This window comes from Convolutriloba macropyga, chromosome 9 (genome assembly GCF_964194025.1).
Source record: "Convolutriloba macropyga chromosome 9, txConMacr16.3, whole genome shotgun sequence".
In the NCBI taxonomy this organism is placed as follows: domain Eukaryota; kingdom Metazoa; phylum Xenacoelomorpha; order Acoela; family Convolutidae; genus Convolutriloba; species Convolutriloba macropyga.
This window is the reverse complement of record NC_134476.1, coordinates 43803692-43824025: the sequence shown is the minus strand read 5'-3', so window position 1 is coordinate 43824025 and position 20334 is coordinate 43803692. Positions and strand designations below refer to the sequence as shown.

At 33.1% G+C, this 20334-nt stretch overlaps 1 protein-coding gene across 3 annotated transcripts in view; it reads left to right on the top strand.

Moving 5' to 3' along the window:
- LOC142345793 (5-hydroxytryptamine receptor 1D-like) overlaps positions 1–20334 on the top strand; it is a 127817-nt gene that overhangs the window by 90858 nt on the left and 16625 nt on the right. For all 3 annotated transcript variants that reach the window (XM_075398152.1, XM_075398151.1, XM_075398153.1), the window contains one exon: positions 12316–12512. In XM_075398152.1, the coding sequence (XP_075254267.1) occupies positions 12316–12512 (197 nt within the window). The remainder of the gene's footprint in view (positions 1–12315; positions 12513–20334) is intronic.

Below are 20334 nucleotides of genomic sequence, written 5' to 3'. Positions count from 1 at the left end.
AAATAAAAAAATTCAAACATAATTGTCAGATTATCTTCAGAATGTCTAATTTTGAGCATCTGTTCCTTAGCCGGGAGCTGGATTCAAGAAAAGAACGTCCTCGACCATTATTTAGTATAAAAAAGACCGTGCTCGACAGAAAAGATCGTGCGTATCAAAAGATTTTTGCTCGATTTTAGATGGTGTCCTCAACTTTGCTCGACAATGTGATGTCCTCGACTTGGGCTCTATAATTAAAAACTGTTCTCGACATGAGACTATATTTCTGGTAGTCCTTCAATATCTATTGCTTTCCAAATTCTATCGCTAAAGGTGTGGAGTGACAACGTCTGTGAGATCCCAGAATAGGTTTGGGAAAATTGAGGGAACGAATCAGAGGCAGAAAATTTTTTCGGAAAGACCCAATTCTGTTTCTATAAGGACTTTGTCTTGACCACCGAGAACAATTAGGCTTGACTTAATTTAATCCTTGGCTATGCAATTAGGATCAAAATCCCTTACCCCTCAACTGTAATTATTAAGTTTCTTTATGAGGTCGGGCTCCATAGTAGGGCTTTTGTGTAAAAATTTAATAGCAAAAACTCTTGGTACCGCAAACTTACAAACAAATGTGAGGTACAAAAGCTGCTTCACAAGAACAATTGTAAGGTACTTAGAGAGTCTATGATCCATAGCAATGTTGAAATCTAGTTTGTCTTCAATTGATCCGGTCTGATAGAATACTGCTTGGCTGAGTAAACTCGACGTGGCAAACTTTTGCCGCAACCAAACTCAATCAATTATTCTTTTGGGAACATTTTGAAATAACTTTGGAAGACAATATTTTCTCATTGAGTATCTATTAAAAGATGCTTAAATTAACAAAACAGCTTCCTAGAACTTTTTTGATTCCTGATATATCAAGAGATATTAAACTTGTGTGGAAAAATTTTAAAACTAAATCTTATGTTGTTTAACGGGTACTTTCTTGTGCTGATTGAGCACAAACTTGTTTAAAAATTTTTAAAACAAGTTTTACTGTTTAAAGCTTTTACTGAGGGCTGAAGACTTCTCAAGAGGGATCAAAGATTTACTTACTGATTGTTGACTGACTTCTTGTAATTGCGATTGACGCGCATCGTACTCCAGAGCAGACGAGGAGGATGAACGTAACAGTTAGACAAGAGGGTGCATAATAAACATAGGGGAAAAACTTGCAAAAAATCAATGGTTAATCAGGTCATCAGGAAAAAGGCGTGAAAAACCTGGTAGTGTGCAACTATAGGTACTGAAAGCAGTTTTTATCATAATAACTCGCACAGTACCACCCCTCCATTTGATGTCACTACAACATATCCCAGTGGCCGTATCCCACGTGCTGCCATGTTTAGTATCCAGACAATGCCATAATTTTTAAGCGTTAATATTGATCTTGTTTTTTTTCCCGACATTGTGGGTAGATACTCTTTGAGAAGACTGTTTCACTTTTCACTTTTGGTTCCTCAATTTTTGAACATTTTCGCACGATTTGCACGATGTATGGATGATTTGAAGTCATCATGCATCCATTATTGCATGGCTTCTAAATTATTAAATAATTAAGGGCTGCTGGTTTTCAGGAAGTTTCACAAACTTTATCAGAAGGGGAGAGTTCAACAAGATCTGTCTTTCTGCAAGTACTGATGAAACATGTGAAAGATGAGTCGTCTTCCTCTCAAAATGTTCAAAAGGAGTTTTTTTGGAGTTTATGTGTAACCAACAACATTTAGATTGACCTATAAACATGTGAAATGGAAAAAAAGGATTTTTATAGTTTTCACTTGAACAGAGTTGTATTATCTTAAAATTTTTTGCGGGTCCATCGAACTAGTTGATTGAAACATTCTCGATTCAACGAGAGTCATTCAATATATATTAAAAATTAAATTTTCGAAGCTGCGATTGATGCTTTTGATATCATTCTTTGCTCCTTTGATAATGGAATTTTTGAGTAAAAATGTTTCCAGCACAAAGTTTGAATTCACATCTTTGGTATATTTTCTTTGGTATATTTTCCAACATCCGTAGGAAAGTAAATATCACTAAAAAAAGATGCTTTTTAATAGCTGCACAGCGATAGCTGGGGCTATTATTGGCCTTCTCTTGGTTTTTTACAATTCAAAGAATTTGAATTGTATGGGGGCGCTGTCTTTTTTTTAAGATCTGTTCACACATTTTCATGATTTTTGAAGTCAAATTGGAGTAGTGATTTTGGTCACGCCGCAACAGGAAGTGGAGCGAAAAAGCGAGTGGTTTTGTGGCGTGAAGTTTTTTCGCTCTAAATTTAAAGTGGAGTGAGAAAACGGTGTTTGAACAAAAATTCGCTTTCTCGCTAGTGGTTTTTTGTTCACATGCGGCAATTTCACTTCGATTTTTACTGTTTTTTCAATTTTTTGGATAGGATTTTTTTCTAAATGGTTATCCCAATCCATTCATAGTCCCTTCTAGGTCTAGTTTTCTGTTTAGTCAATAAAAATTCTTTGAATTGTACGTCAGGACTTGTCCTGCTATGTTTTTTTATTTGATGGTCATGATGTTTGTTACGACCATATGACGTCACAGCCACTTTTTGTTCATTCGTTCAAGCAATTTCAACTGAATTGCATGTGTGACGTCATTTTTCGCTCTTAGTGGAGCGGGTTTTTTTGTTCATGCGCGTGTTTAAATTGTTGGTCACACTTGTCTTACCTCACTCTCAAAAATGACTTCCTCACTTTGAAATTGACTTTTATTTACTTTAATTCAAAGAGATTAGGTCAAATGGGTGTGTGTCACTCTAAATGAAGGTTATTTGAGATCAGCTAATAGAGGCAGCAATAACTGATACAGATTTTTTAATCAAAATATAAGAGATCAGCCTTCAATGAATTTTTTTGTTCTGTCTTTTTACTGTTTTTTTTAGACTGCCGATCTACGAATCTTTTGCGGCTGTTTTCTGGAAATCTGCCAGCTATGTTCTTTTATACTAAACATGTTTTGTCATTTTTTTCTCAAATTGAACTCTTTTTCATGAGATAAGGAATTTGTACTCTTATATTGAGTATAAAACTGTCTATGTGCATCAGGGCGAAAAATTATATAGAATTGGCTATTAAAAGATACAATTACTTAGTTTATTGCTGACATAGTTCTAATTCAAATCAAAAGTCTACTAATTGAGTTTACCGTCTCCCTCCTGTTCTTTAATTTCATAAATAGTAGTAGAGGCTGAGCAAGAGTGGGGGGGGGGGTGTAAAAGGATGTTCCTATGTATTAACATTAGGTATAGCCTATTTTCATCCAATTTCCAAAGATGTACCTAAAAAAGAGAGTGAGAACAATAGACCTGTCATCTTACGATAATTACCCAGGGGTAAATGTCTTAATTACCCCCAGGGAAATGCATCCAATTTTCCCCTCTAATGCACTTCAGCTAATCTTATCTACTTAATAAATTATATCTACAGAACTTTTACCTTTAATCATTTTCTCATTTTATTCATTCGCGCATAGTCATCACAAATATAACTTTTTTTCATTCGTTTACGTAAATATAATACAATTTTATCCTTTTTCATTGTAATTCACTAGATTTTACACGATTTTGTGCTGATATACGTAAATTTTGACAATTTTACCTTTTTTTGTCAAAAATACCCAATTCTGGCCAAAAAAAACCCAATTCGTGGCAAAAATACCCAATTCATCCCAAAAAATACCCAATTCTTGGCAAAAATACCCAATTTTTGTGACAATTTTCTGGCCAAAAAATACCCAATTCTTGGCAAAAAATACCCAATTCTTCCCAAAAAAAACCCAATTCTCGTCTTAAATACCCAATTCTTGTCAAAAAATACTCCATTCTCGCTAGAAAACACACAATTCTTTGCAAAAAACAACCAATTCTTATCAAAAAACACACAAATCTTACCAGAAATATCCAATTCTTGGCCAAAAATTAATCAGTTAGAGCTCAAAATACCCAGTGTTATCAACCTTTTTCGAAAAATTACCCAAAACTCAAGGCAATTTACTCCAATTTTTCCTAAATTGTTCTAACTTCTTCCATTATTCCCACAATTTCGTAATTTCAGAACCTTACAAGTTTCAAAATCATTATTGTAATAACGAAATCTCTCACGTGATCGTATTAATTGGGTCTGCAGGCAAATGACCTCTGATTTGTGAATACCCAAAAAGAAACCTACTGTGTCACCTATTAATGATCAAAAAATTTTAACGTGATTAGACATTTAGTCACTGAATTGACAAAAATACGTCGTAGTAGTCCACAAATACGTCAAAGTGTTGTAATTAATTACGTCGTAATAACGTTACTATTTAGTCACTCTGTCGTCACAATTACTCACAACAACATCACATTTACATCATACTATCGTCAAAATTACGTCATAGTGCCGTAATAATTACGTCAAATTCAATTACGAAGTTCTTTATCATTTTTATTCAGTATTCATTTGTTTGATTTCCTACTTTTAGTGCAGTTGAGTAAAATATTCCTCACGATATCTAGCAATAAGATTTAATCCGTCCCAATTTTTAATTCTACATTCTATTTAACTCTTAACTCTGCTTCTATCTCACTTTTTATATTAGTTTACTATTAATCAACATTTCAGATATAAAGCCAAGAACTTCTAATCCAACGGAACAGTGTTCTTCATGCAATAAACTTATATTGAGATCTAATATGAGCAGACATCGGTAGCTTCACGCGAGAATTTGCACACAATGCTCCCAGTCATTTCCGGACGACGAGGAACGGCAGCGTCACATTGCTTCTAAACATGCAGCGGCTCTCATTCAAAAGAAGAAGTTTTCATGCAGAAGCTGCAATTTATCGCTTTCCACATATTATCAACTTATTCATCATAAACAAAACAATCACCAGCATTCTGCTCCCGTGGCTTACGATGACGTTGACTTATCTATATACGGAGAATCTTCCGCTCTTAACAGTGAGCTCAAAACTGTCATGCACTTTTTACAAGACTCGGTGCTTGAATTGTCTAGAAAGAAAGTGAACTTCAAGTTGGTCGAACTCAGCCACGAAATAGTGATCAACAAATTGGATTTTGTTTACCACGAATTACCCAGTTCTGCTAAAATAAACATTTCATTTGGTTTCGTACTTCAAAGTGTACACAACTCTGACGAATTTCGATACTTTTACGCAGCAGATAACAACCCCGTATTCTTAAATCCCATTGTCCTCTCTGATGACTCAGATCTCAGTTTTATCAAATCGAAATTGGAAAGTGAAGAGTTCGTTCCTAACCTTATTAGTCAGCGACCAGACACGATGGAAACTTTATTGTGTTACAAATGTTACTTTCTTTGTATTCCTCTTGAATGGTGTTCCTCTTGGCTGCATTCAACAATCAATTCCTCCATTTTTACTGAGGAATCCATTAGTTAAATGTTTTGTTTCCGACTGCGAACTGAAACCTTACCAAGACAACTTGTGCATGTTTCGTGCATTGGCATACGAATTAAATGGAAGCGTTGATTTACAGCAGAATACAGACAAGTTGACTCAGACTCAGATGTTTCTCTCAGCAACAAGGAAAGATGGCAAGAGCTTTCTAGGAGTACATGAAGATGACATTCAGTTTCTTGAGGAGCTGACTGACCAAAACATTCAAGTTTACACCATTTTCATTGACGATCAGTCTGAAATATATGCTGAACTTACTCGTCGATCCTGCTTGAAGCGCGCACAGACAGCATCTTTGTTAAGATATGATAATCATATCTGTTGGACAGCGGACATCAACAAGTTCCTCAAAAAATTTCGCTGCTACATATGCGATCAGAATTTCGACAGATCCTTCAACCCATTGCGCCCCATGCAAAACTGCTCCGAAAACACACATCACAAATATCCAACAGGAGCCTATCAGCTATCAGAAACTATTTTTGAACGTTTGGAAGACGTAAAAATCAATGTTCCGCTCGAGTTGAGATTGTTTTCTCATCTTATTATATTCGATTTCGAGTCAATAACAGTGCCCGACAATACAATCAGAAACACAGAATTTACTTCGTGGATAGGAAAACATGTCCCCATTAGCGTGTCAATATCTTCGAATCTACTCACCCAGCCGATATTTATTTGCAACGAAGATCCACTTCAATTAATCCGTGATTTTGTATCCAACTTGACACATATAGCGGAAAAGATCACACTATTAATGAGAGAAAAACTAAATTACTTCGTACTGGTACTAGAAAAGAAATATTCGGCTATTCGACAATTAATTCCAGTGAAAGATACCAAGGGACCAACCAGCGCGGAAAACTTATTTGACTACGAAGCTGAACCCGACGAGGAGGATGACGAAGACCTTGAAATTAGGAGACTGATAAGCGAGCTCAGGATGATATCAAAATTGAAACAAGACTTTGAGAACTATTACACTACTATACTGGTTTTTGGGTTTAATAGCTCACGATATGATTTAAGTTGATAAAGGAAAATCTTCTGCATCATCTCTTAATAGAACAAAACGTTGTTCCCAAAGTGATCCGAAGTGGGGAATAAATATATTGGAATGAACTTTCTTGGCTTGCAATTTCGAGACATTATGAACTTCCTGGGAGGAGCTACAACTCTGGATAACTTCCTCAAAGCTTATGGAGCCAGTGAAGAGAAGGGTTTTTTTCCCTTATGAGTGGTTTGACAGTGCTGAAAAGTTGAATGAGACCCAACTAGCACCAATTGAAAGTTTCTGGAGAAAACTGAAAAACCATAACGTCTTCTCAGTCGATTACGATAAGTTCATGGATTGCAAGAAAAGAGGAATTGATGAAAAGGAAGCTTTAAAGAAGCTGAAATTAAAAACAGTTCCCAAAAATGCAGAGGAAAACTACAGGGAACTTCAAAACATTTGGGAAAGGTCTTAAGTTCTTTAGGCGGACGATCGGATTTTCGGAACTAACTTCTTCTTTCGCTTTTTTGATAACTGGAAAAACTGTTTCTTCCTTTTTATAGATCTCACAGGAGGGTACCGATAGTTTCTTTTTTCTGGTTTCCCACAGTTCTTTGGGAACAAGAACAAACTTTTTGACTTCACTCATTGAAGAAAGTTGAAACTTTGTTCATACAAGGCCGATATATGTAACTTAATATTGTTATTCCAGCTTTCGAGCCCGAAATAACTCTTCTGGAACTAAGGGTTGTTGATTTTGATGTGAGCTTTCTAAGTTGTTTTTGGAAGCAAGAAAACTGATTTTTTCTTACTCCTGTGAGGTTTCCTTCAATCAAGTTTACAATACACTCACAGAGAAATCTGATGAACTCTTTAGAACAATGTAGAAGGAAAGCTAGTTGAAATTTCTTAGTGAGGATCCGAAAGAGCTTCAGAGTGTAATAGTTCTGTTCGTTTATCATTATCATCACTAATACGAGCATGACAGTTGGTACAAAGAATTCTGAAGGAAATGAAGTTACATTTGAACAATATCTCAACAATTCAGGTGTAGATGGTCTCAAAGCAATCGCAAGATGACCATATGGTTCCTTTGTTGAATCATCATACCACAGATTTTGCTGTCTTCCGAGAACTAGCTGTCTTCCCAAGATATCAATTTGCTTCACATCTCTCGGTGATTTGAACAAAACAATGTGAGTAGTCTGCAGCTCGGCCTCACGTCCAGTTTTGTTTTTGTGGAAGAGATTATGCTTGATATATACACAATTTAGATTTCGATGTCTACCGGCTGTTGCAATTCCGTTGAATTTTTCCGATTTTGAAAGAATGTCCAATGAATAATCGAATGTAAGTAAATATTTAGTGCCGTCAGCGGGTAAGTTATCCATTAAATCAAATTCAACACCCTGAACAATTTCTATGTCTGCAATTGATGGAATCTTTGTGTCGTAAATTGGCTGAAAGTGCTTATAAAACTATAAAATTCGATCAAATGATGGCTGAAAAGTTTTTATTCGTAGCATATCATTGATAAGAACAGTTTTTCCAGATCCGGAAGGACCAACAAAATACATCAGAATTTGTTCGTTTGTTGAAATGATTTTGGTCTTTTTATGTTCTGGGATTAGGAAGTACATAACCAACGGCACTTGAAAGAATAGCAATCCAAACTGTTCGTTTGTCACAAGTTCTAGCAAAAATAAGATTAATAATTGAAAACAGAAGCAGTATTAATACAACTAAGCACTGAAATATTGACAAAAAAGCTGTTCGAGAGCAAGTGCGACCACAGATTTTCCACGGAGGTCTTTCCTGATTGTTATTAATGAAAATAAAATCAGATGCGTGATTGAGATGATTTGTCATTAGAGAGCAACTGATTTTTGTTCGTCTTTTGGTAATAATGATTCACACTTTGACTAATTGGAATTGTGGTGACATTTTCAATAAACAACAATATGCCAGACCTGTCATATGTCCCAACAAACAAAATTTCAATATAGAATTAAAAAATGGAACCATGTAACAATATCCAGGGCCGATATTTAGATTTGTTTTCAGGTATCCTGCGGCATCATGAAATGTAGCATGTAATCGAAAAACTTTTGGCCAATTCAAAAGTTTCTCCAACTTTGAATTGCCAACTCCTATTAGTCATACAAAAGGAACTTCTCTGCTGATTTTATCTAGATCTACATACTTGTCAAAATTTTGACAGACAGCCAAAAAAAATTTTCCTTATTGTTTTTCCAACAAAAATTTGACTGATTTCTTTTTCGAACTCAACAATTTTCTCAATATTCATATCAAGCAACTGTTCTGAAAGAATTTATTTCGAAAAGTGAATAAATACAAACATCACATACAATATAAAAATTACAATTACTTTTATGCATTTTGCGATTTTTTCTTTTTTTTACTTTGTTCAGCACTGAAATAATTTCAATGCTCATTCGATGTAGCTTCTCAAAAACCCAATTCTGACAGAAAGGAAGCATTTCCTTCTAAAACTGTCCTTTTCAGTCCTCGAGTGAAGAGCTTGATTATGAAATAACACCGGTTTGGATCATCTTGGTAAAATGTTCTGGTCACACATACTTTCCGTCTGGCAGTCTCACTCACCTCCAAGAAGACATCGAATTTTGCTTTTTCCTCAACATCAGTTGGTTGGAACAAAGTTTCATCAATCACCAACTTTGCAGTAACTTCCGTGGGTTCAAATTGCAGTGCTTCGTTTAACATCTCAGGTAATTTTTGAATTAATATCTTTATTTCCCAGACCGACAGCATCAGAAATTGATGTAGAACAAATTCACTTTCGACATTTTCGCGAAATACTTTCAAATGGGTCCAATTCGAGCTTGTGTTGATAGTCTCCTCTGGGATGCTGTTTCAAAATTTCCGGTTGCTGTATTCTTGAAAAGTCCAAAGGTTGTTGTTTCCTTGGCGATCCTCATTTGGTTTGGAATCAGTGTCCTCAACATTCACGTTGGTATCGGTAAACAACGAATATACATTGTCATTATGGAAATCGAACTGGGAAGAAGGAACAACTGGTTTTCCCTTATGGTTTCGTTTGCGGAAGGGGAAGGCGTAGGGTTTTTTGCTGTCAGCTGAGACTGAACTTTGATCCATCTGTGGCGTGTGAATGAAGTAAAAGATGAGTTTTTAAAGCAAAAAAGGAAGAATTGAGTAAATAAGGTAACTGAATATTGAAAACGAAAGGCAACAAATGATTGAATTATCTTCAAGAAACAGCTTCATAAATCGAACCAATGAAATGTTAGTAAAAACGAGATTTATTGCGACTTCGTAAGCAATGAGATCATGTAAAAGAAGTCATAACCAATGGGATTTGAGTGTTCATCCTGACGTAATAGTTATGTCATTTCTATTTATAGTAACATCACATCGTGACATGGCAAATGATGTCACGTGAGGGAGAATTTATCAAAGAACACAAGCAAATGTTAAGACTTATAATGGAGAGCATCTGTAGTTCGAGAAAGGAACATTTTGATGAAGTGATTGGTTCTGATCATTGTCATTTTCTTGGATAGGAGGAAGAATAAGGTCTTGGAAATTGGGTAGATCGAAGATTTCTGATTTTGTAGAAAATGTATCAGCGTGCTTGGAGAACATGTCTTCTACCCACCATACACCGTAGTGGTTTATGTCACGAGAGTACGGGAACAAAATACCTTTGCTGTCTTTCAGTGGATGAAATCCTTGTTCTTTTCAAATTCTCTCAATGGCTTGAAAATAATTGGAGAGAGAGGGTACTGAATTGTTCACCTTTTCTTCTGCTAAGTGGATGTTGTGATTTCTGCAATCTCTAAAGTTCTCCACAAATCTTTCGGAAGTGTTAAGCTAGTAGTTTGTGTTTTTATTGTTACTCTTGTGCAATCCACCTCAAAGGATAATTCGATGTTGTTATCGGTTACTGTTGTTTTAAATTTCGATTCCTCTTTGTTGGGAACAAAATCTAAATGAGAATGAAATGTCGAAAGAAAAGATGTTGAAGGAAGTAAAGGAAGTATTGGAGTATTTTGCATTTTTTAGACCTTGATGTTCAACTGAGAAAAACACAAAATGAACAGAGTTTCTCTGTCCTAACTCATTTCAAGATAGATTATACAAATGATATGATTGGTTAAAAGAATTAAGAATTTCGTTTTTTTTTTGAAAAAATTCATTATAGTAAAACATTTTTTTCTTCAAAAAAATTAAATTAAAAATCTCACATAAAACTTCAAACAAATTAAAAAATGGAAAAACAGAAAAGTAAAAACATCAAAATGTGCATTTTTTGTTAAAGACATTATGTAAAAAACGGCATTTTTAAGAAAAAAGTTATTTCAGTAAAACGATATTTTTTTCAAAAAATTTGAAAATTTTACATAAAAACTTCAGAAACTGAAAAATGCAAAAACAGAAAACATCAAACTATTCATTTTTTGTTAAAAGCCTTATGTAAAAAAATCAGTTTTTGAAAGAAACTTATTTTAGTAAAACAATATTTTTTTCAAAAATTAATTAAAAATTTTACATAAAAAACTTCAAAAGCGGAAAAAGTGGAAAAATAGAAAATTAAAACACATCAAAATTTGCATTTTTTGTTAAAGACATTATGTAAAAAACGGCATTTTTAAGAAAAAATTTATCTTAGTAAAACGAAATTTTTTTTCAAGAAAATTAAAAATTTTACATAAAAAACTTCAGAAACTGAAAAATGGAAAGACAGAAAACATCAAAATATGCCTTTTTTGTTAAAAATCTTATGTAAAAAAACGACTTTTTGAAAGAGACTTATTTTAGTAAAACAATATTTTTTAAAAAAATTAATTAAAAATTTTACATAAAAAACTTCAAAAACTGAAAAATAGAAAGTTAAAAAACATCAAAATCTGCATCAATTTTTGTTATAAACCTTATGTAAAAAACAATATTTTTGAAAGAAAATTATTTCAGGAAAACAGAATTTTATTCAAAAAATGAAACTAAAACTTAAAAAAATTTCCATAAAAAACTTCAAAAACTTAAAAATGGAAAAATAGAAAAATAAAAAACATCAATATCTGCATTTTTTGTTATAAACCTTATGTAAAAACGTCATTTTTCAATCAAAAATATTTTAAGTATATTAAAATTTTTATAAAAAAAACAATTTTTTTAACTAAACACAAAAATTCGATAAAAAAAACAAGACTGTTTTTTTGAAAACTGACAAATGGAAAACACGAAAATATCAAAATATGCACTTTTATTCAAAAAGCTTATGCACCTGCTAGATCTATCTGAAAAAAAATTATTTACTTAAAATAGACTTAATCCTTGAAAAAAAAGATTAGTTGAAGTGCATTAGAGCGGAAAACTGGATGCATTTCCCTGGGTGTAATTAAGATAATTACCCCTGGGTAATTATGATAAGATGACAGGTCGATTGTTCTCACTCTCTTTTTTAGGTACATCTATAGAAATTGGATGAAAATAGGCTACACCTAATGAATGTTAATACATAGGTACATCCTTTTACCCCCCCCCCCCCCCCCACTCTTGCTCAGCCTCTACTACTATAAATTGCTTTCTTTTTTATTCGTTTACTCAGTCAATTTGTTCAACTCCCCTCTCATTGGGTGAGTCGAGAAGAATCAATTAATATATAAAGTCCCATATGTATATCAGGTGATTCATCAATGATATGAAACGCGCTCCTTGTTCATTTCGAAACCTTTTTCCTAATAAAACATGCACAGATTCTTCTCCGTTTACGCTTCTATTTAAACAATTTCTGTCCATCAATCTCATTCAGTTTTCTTTTCAGCTGTCTTTTTTGTAATATAACACCTTAGCTGTGTTTTAGATAATGAGGCGTTGGATCTTTGGGCAGGTGTTGTGCACAATGTACACTTCATTGGACATAATGTGTTGCACTGCCTCCATTATCAACCTGTGTGCCATCTCACTAGACAGGTACTGGGCCATTGTGACTCCCTTCCAGTACCAGCACAAGATGACCAGACGCACCTGTCCACTCATCATTGCCAGTGTCTGGATCAGGTATCACTGTCACAATAACATCACTGTCACAATTCAATACTGTTTCATATCTCGAGATCTCATCATGTCAATTTTAAGAACCGGAAAACCTTGAGCTGAGTCTTAAGTCGTGGCCAAGATTTTACTCATCTTGAAAATCGTCAAAAAAGTGTGGGAATTGCTTTAAGTAACCGGAAATCACAAAAAAAATGTCAAGAAAAGTAGGGAAAGCGCTAAGAAATTGCCTGGAAAATTCTCAAAAACCAGAAAAGCCAAAATAGCCGGGAACGTGTTGAAATAGCAACTTGTACTCGAAAAATACTACAGTTAAAGTTGACAGCTTTATCTACAAACTTGTCTTCAATAGCAATCTAAATTGATCCCTATTTAGCTAAATCAAACAAATAAAAAGCATGAAATTAGGCATTAGTTTTTGCTGAAAACTGTACCAAACAGCCAAAATAGGCCACAAACCAGATCTAGTGGCCCCATATTTCTCCTATCAAGTCCATTTTAACAAACGAACCTCACTAAACTACTCCCTCAAGAACAATTAGTACAAATTTGGTCTAACCATGTCTAGTTACGGAACTTTTTGTACAATCTGAAGTTATCACTGTAAAAGTTTTACAACTTTGAAAGTTTTGGCAAGTCTTAGGACTTGAAGTAGCAAGTTTCCAGTACTGAAAGTATGAGGCAAGACTTGTATTTCAGCGGAAAATAGTGATCAAGACTTGAAACTTACTCAAAGCCCTGGTTGCCCGAACTTTAAAGCTTAGATGAAAACCGTACTAAGATTGTGTTAAGTTTTACTAGTTCAATTACATCTTTTTTACGTCGGAGCAATAATCCAAAATTTTTGATTCTGCAGCTCTTGATTAGCAGATGCAAGATTAATTTTTTTGATTTGATATTGATAAAAAGCTATAGAAAGTTTTCATTTATGGTTTTAAAACAAAACTGAGGTTACAATTGAAGGGTACTCTTTATGCTTGACCTCGTTCGTATACTAAACGCAACTCTATATGGGCTAAAGTTTCGATTTTGAGTTACTTTTTATATTAGATCTCTAAGTAGCTGATTGGTTTTAATTTGTTGCTCCTCGAAGGATTAATAACAAGGAGATTCGGTGATGCACATTTGCTCATAGGGTTTCGACAACATTTAATCACTTGTTTGTCTATATTTTCTATATTTTAGTTGTCTAACATATAGGGAAAATTTCAGAAATTCAGGACGTACTGTACAAAAAACTATTGTATCAGTACAAAAAGTCATAAATTTAAACAACTAAATAAAAATGTGCCGCATGGAGATACAGTACGTGAATTTCTGAAATTTTCCCCAAATTTTCTTGTCATTAATGAGACAAGGAGACAAGACAAACTTTAAGAAATATTGCAGTAGGGTAGCAATTGTTAAGTTTGTAAGCAATTACAAAATTATAGATAAAAGGGAGACTTTGGCTAATTTGGCACGGTTCCTCTCCAGAAAACGATACAGTAGGAAATGATAAATAATGATCCTACACATCCTAAGAAAGCGTGAACCATGCAAAAATCTTGACAAAGTTGATGAAAGAAAAAGCAAGATAGGGAAACAATCTTTGCAGAAACCTTTTGTAAATTGCAAGGTCTCAAGGCAAAAAAAACACGTAAATATATAACAAAATCAACAAAGACAACATGACATAAAATTTTGAGCAAAATAATTTATATTTCATCGGGTGGAAAAAAGACCAAAAAAGCGCGAAATAAAAGTAAAGTTTGCAAGTCACTTGAGCATTAAAATTTTTTTTAAACTATGTCATCAATACTAAATAAATTTTTATCAGCGCTCAGCAAATAGTAAGACCAATCTGTGCAACGAACAAGACGTGTCATCAACAGAAAAATTGATTGGACGACAAAATGCACGAAAAGTACACGCAAAACTCAAACGTTGGCAAATGATTTTTAAAATTAAATAGTGTCAAAGTTATAAAAGCAACAATTTAACTTTTCCAATGTTAATTATGTTCAATAATAGCTCATTAGTAATCAAAAGACTAGACAACGAAATGAACAAAACACACAGGTGAAATTCAAAAATGCGCTAATTTTTTTGGACAATATTAAGTTAAAGTCACAGAAACGTTTAGCTAAGAACGTTAACCATTAATTTGATTCCCTTATGCCTCACAACTAAAGCTTAAGAGCTCCGAACAACAATACTAAGCGATAAGCCAACACAAATAATGAAAAAAAATGTGGGCAACGATAAAAAATTTCATTCTTATTTCTTGACCATAAATGTTTTCAATGTCATAAAACGCATCATCTGCGGATTCAGGGATTCAAGCAAATTGGAAATGGACTCAATTAGAACAATTGGAACGCAAATGTAAAATTTTATTACAAAAAAACAATGAACACAAGTCAAATTCTCGCACACGGTTAAAAAGAAACATTCTCAAAAACCTATATTTTGTTCAGACACCAAATTTGCATCCCTCCTTAAAAAAATGTTTGAAAAAAATCAGGCTTTGAATCCAATAGCCATTTTGGTCCTTCTACCAGTCCAGCGTGACCAAAACCACCACGCTAATGTAAGTACTGGATAAAACAGGGAAACCAACCACCAGTAAAATTTGACCCTTTCTCCTAACGCTAATCACGCATTTCGAATAGGGCCAAATTTTACTGCTTGTTGGTTTCCCTGTTTTATTTACTACTACACATTCACTCTAAGTCTAACATTAAATTATGAAATGGCTTAATTCTAGAAAATAAGAATAAGCTCGTTTGCAAATTCACCACTTTTTCGTTTTTTTTTCACACTTTTTTGTTAAATCTTTCAGCATATTCCTCGAATCTATCTTTGGTATGTATATATCTATATCTATGTAAATAAATACATAATGTACACTTAAAATTTTTAAATCTAAATCCGCTGATGTGTTGATTTTCATTACACATAATTCAAGTTATATATAGACTAGGATCATTATAATGTATATTCATATGATTAATATAATCTCTATTCTTAAAGTAACCCTTACAGATATAACATTCAAATAAACTATCTAAACATTTATCACAACATTTCCTCCATGATTTATCTTTACAACCACCACTTTTTACTGATGTAGACATTTTTAATTTGTATGTTTTCAAAAATGAATTTTTTGTCTATAAATATAAAAATGTCTAAAGTAGAAAACGTAAACTTTTGTTATATTTGTGATTTGGTTTTCGAAACAAAGAAACAATTTGTCAAACATAATTTAAGTGATGAACACTTAAACAGGGCGATAAAGGAGTATGAGGATGAAGTGGAAGATCCGCAAAGCGGCTTCACCGATGAAACTAGGGAAAGGGTGTATAATTCAGATGAAGATGACTACGTTCTCAGACCTAAAGATCTACGAAGTAGCTTTGCTAATAATACTAAGGATATTATTAAAACTAAAACTGAAACTGAAACTAAAGCTAAAACTAAAACAGATACTGATGATAATATCTACACCAGAATTAAGTTTGAATGTAAAGAATGTCATGAAGAATTTAGAAGTAAAGTAGCTCTAACTACTCATTCATATAGTCACAATCGCATGTATCTAGGAAACACAGAAGGCTTTGATATAAACTCAGGGCAGAACATGAGAGAATTTTATATTACGGATAAAGGTGGGAATTACATTGAACGTATAGACGAAGCAACTAATTACTCATTAGAGGAAATTAAAAACTGTTATCAGTTTAGAAAAGTTAAGAGTTTCAATTATAAGGTCACGGCATAGTGTGAGTACAAAAATTGAACCAAAGAAGAAGTTAAAATTACAAAATATTCTTCAACACCGACTATATAATTAATAAGGCTATATATGATTACGGTGACTTCAAACAAGGGCTAGATTTCGAAAAAGAATTATATGAAGGTTATGGCTATGACCTCGAATTTCTTGGGTTGAGAAGTATTCAGACAAATATTGAACCAAGTAAAGCATTTATTGGAAGTTATATAGAAGTACCCCTGATCTCAAAAACCCTAAATCGATAATAAATATACGTAGTTATAAATACAACTGCTTTCAACTAACTATTACTGCTTGGCTACATCCTGCTATGATCCACGCAACAAGCGAGTGTAAATATGTAAATAATCTAATTGAAGCACGACAACGAGATGAAAATGATTTTGCTTACATAATGAGAATACAGAAATTGTACAATATTAATATTTGGGTATACACACCTTGTGGTGGGGGCAAAGTAGAATTGTTTAAACCAGTGGATGATTTTGATAAAGATAGAAAAGATGTCAGAATATTGGTTTGGGGAGATTGTACTACAGAACACTGTGCTCTAATTAAAAACATAGAAACCTTGTTAGATCGACCAAATAGAATGAATCACAAATTCTATCCCTGTGATAGATGTACTTATTGGTTTGATTCACAAATTAAATACAACACACATGAATGTAACAACTCTTTGAAACCCGAGGCTGTTTGTCCTAAGAAGAAACAAAATTACTTTTATAAATGAACACAAACGTCAGAATATAAAAAAAATATTATAACTGCTGATATAGAATGTTGCATTGTTGAAGTCGCGACTAATGGTTGTAAGTATGTAATAGCTGAACACATACCAATAAGTGTGGGTTTCATCTGGCAGTGCAATTTCAAATACTATTTCGGTCTTGACTGTTTCAAAAGATTTGCTAGTGATCTATTAGAAATAGAAACTGAGAATAACTTCAAGCGCAACAAACAAATGATATTTAATGAAGAAGATAAATTATATCATGAAACTAATAACACTTGTTATATCTGCAGTAAAACATGTATTAATAAAGTAAGAGATCATTGCCATGAAACTGTAAATATAGAGGACCAGCTTGTAGAATATGTAATCTGAGGTACAAACAACAAAACTTCATTCCTGTAATATTCCACAATGGCTCTGGCTATGACTTCAACCTACTTTACAGCGAACTCTTTCAACAGAATAATGATAAAAGAAAAGTAGATAACATACCACTAGCTGCCGGTAAGTCTAAGATGTTTAGCATCGGTTGTCTCAAATTCTTAGATAGTTATAACTTCTTAGCTATGCCTCTAGATCAAATGGCGAAGATATACGGATGTAAAACTAAAACATTATATTCATATGAATACCTTGGTTTGGACTCGTATGCTGAAGTTATAGGTAATCTAATATTAGAAGACTTCAAATCCTCTCTCTCAAATAAATTACCAACACAAGAAGAAGTCGATATCTTCAATAAAGACAACAGTCATAAAACTGGTAAAGATCTAACTATAGAGTATTTACAAAATGATTTGGAAATATTAGACTACTGCATGAATGAATATGTTCAACTAAGCATGAACGAATTCAAGCTCAATCCCCTACACTATGTGATACTCCCAGGCTATAGTTTTGATTGTTGGTTAATGTCAAGCGGTGTAACATTGGATACATTACAAGATAAACAAATGCTAGATGATTTTGGTTTAAGCAAAGAGAGGGGGCATATGTGGTATAATGGGAGATAGGATAGTCAATAATGTTGAAACAGGGATGAAGTCCCATACAAGAAATATCTGGTACATTGATGCAAACAACCTATACGGCTATGCAATGATGCAAAAGCTACCTTATAAGGACTTCCAGTTTACTACTACCACTACTCTTGATACAATTTTAAATACTCCAGAAGACAGTGATCATGGTTATTATTTAATTTGCGATATTGATTATACTGATACATGTAAAGATAGAACAGAGCAACTAGCATTAATGCCTGGTAAGAGAAAGATAAATGATAATGAATTGGGATACCGAGAAAGAGAGAAAGGCAAAACAAAAACAGAGAAATTAATTTTAGACCAAAACAACAAAACAGAATACATAGTTCATTATAGGATGTTAAGGTTCTATGTTAAGATGGGTGGAAAAGTAACTAAAATAAATAGAGTAATTAAATTTAAACAAGATTATATATGTAGAGATTATATACAAAACAATACTAATAAAAAAGCAACTGCTAAAACTGAAGAAGAAAAGGATGTAAAGAAATTATCGAACAATTCACTATATGGAAGAATGTGCATGAATCCCCTACACTTCCTTCAAAGAAAGTTCTTACACGATGAAGAAAAGATAATCAAAAGTATAATTTAACCAACATTTAAGAATATAACTAGATATAAGGATTATAGCCAAATTGAATATATAAAGAAAAAAATAGAATATGATTCTCCAGTATATATAGTTGTTACTATATTAGAATTAAGTAAATTACACATGTATGATGTATTCTATAATATTCTTCAACCATCACTCAAAGATCTACAACTCCACTATATGGATACTGATAATTTTGTTTTAAGCATTAGCGAGGGTAATATCGAAAATCAACACATAGATCTGTCCAATCTAGAAGCACCAATCAAAACTAATAATAAAGTTCCAGGTAAATTCACAAATGAATTGGGAAGTATAGTAATAGAAGAGTTTATATCTCTCTCACCAATAAATTGGTGTAAATAAAGAATAAGGAATAAAGAATTGTAAGAATGCTAAACATGAAGAGTTTTATAATGCACTAATGTATAGCACAAAGACAACTAGAGATGAATGTAGAATACAAAAAGTGGGTGATAACTTGACAACAACAAAAACAAGTAAGAATAGTCTGAACACATTTGATGATAAAAGATTTTTTTAAAAATAATATTAAAAGCTGTCCTCATGATGAAAATCTATGTCTATTCAAAATTGGTAAATATAGAGGACCAGCATGTAAAATGTGTAATCTGAGGGTACAAACAAAACTTCTTTCCTGTAACATTCTACAATGGTTTTCATTTCAATGTACTATATAGTGATTACTTTAAACAGAATAGTGATAAATGAAAAGTAAGTAACATACCACTAGCTAATGGTAATTCTAAGAAGTTTAGTATTGGTTGTCTTAAATTCTTAGATAGTTATGACTTCATAGCTCTGCCTCTAGATCAAATGGCAAAGATATACTGATGTAGAACTATATAACTAAAACACGAAATGCAAACAGTGAAACATGGCTAGACCATAATGAACACAATCTAGCATTAAGTGAACAAACATTAAGAGCACCAGATTGGCAAAGTCAAGAGTTAGATAAACAAACTAAGATGATCCAGCGAGCTGGTTTCCAGATCAGTGAAACTGCTTCGCAGATCGGTGAACACACTTCCAAGATTAATGAAACGCTAAAGGGGACTATAAAGGAAACTATATAAAGGGATAAAGCACCAGTTTTTGTTGATACAAAGACAGCCAAACTTCTTCATGACATGGGGGCTCAAACTAATCCTCAATTAAAGTTAGAACTCGTAGATTTACCTACTAGGAGATATAAAATGAATGCTGTTAATATAGCTGTAGAGCAGGGTGCACTTTTTAGTTAGGGATAATGTATATGAGTTTTCAGAAGGATTTACTGATTTTCTTACTAAATCAAATGTAACATATGATGATAATATTGAGGAAGATGAAAACAAAATTGAAAGGTTTTTAAAGGATATTAGATATGATTTAGGTAACGGGGATAAGAAAAGCGCTAGATATAGAACAATAAAAGGTATAATGGGGGTAAAAGATGATGTACTTGGCAGGGGTTTAAATAGCAACCCCAACCCAAATAATAAACAAAGTTGCCATTTAAAAAGTTTAGTAGAAAGACTAGAATTATTAATACTAGAAACAAAAGCTGGCCATAATGGATTATATCATGAAATGCTAGATATATCTAAGCAACTATTATTTATGAATATTATTGTTCAAGAGCAACTAGGTAATTTTGTTTT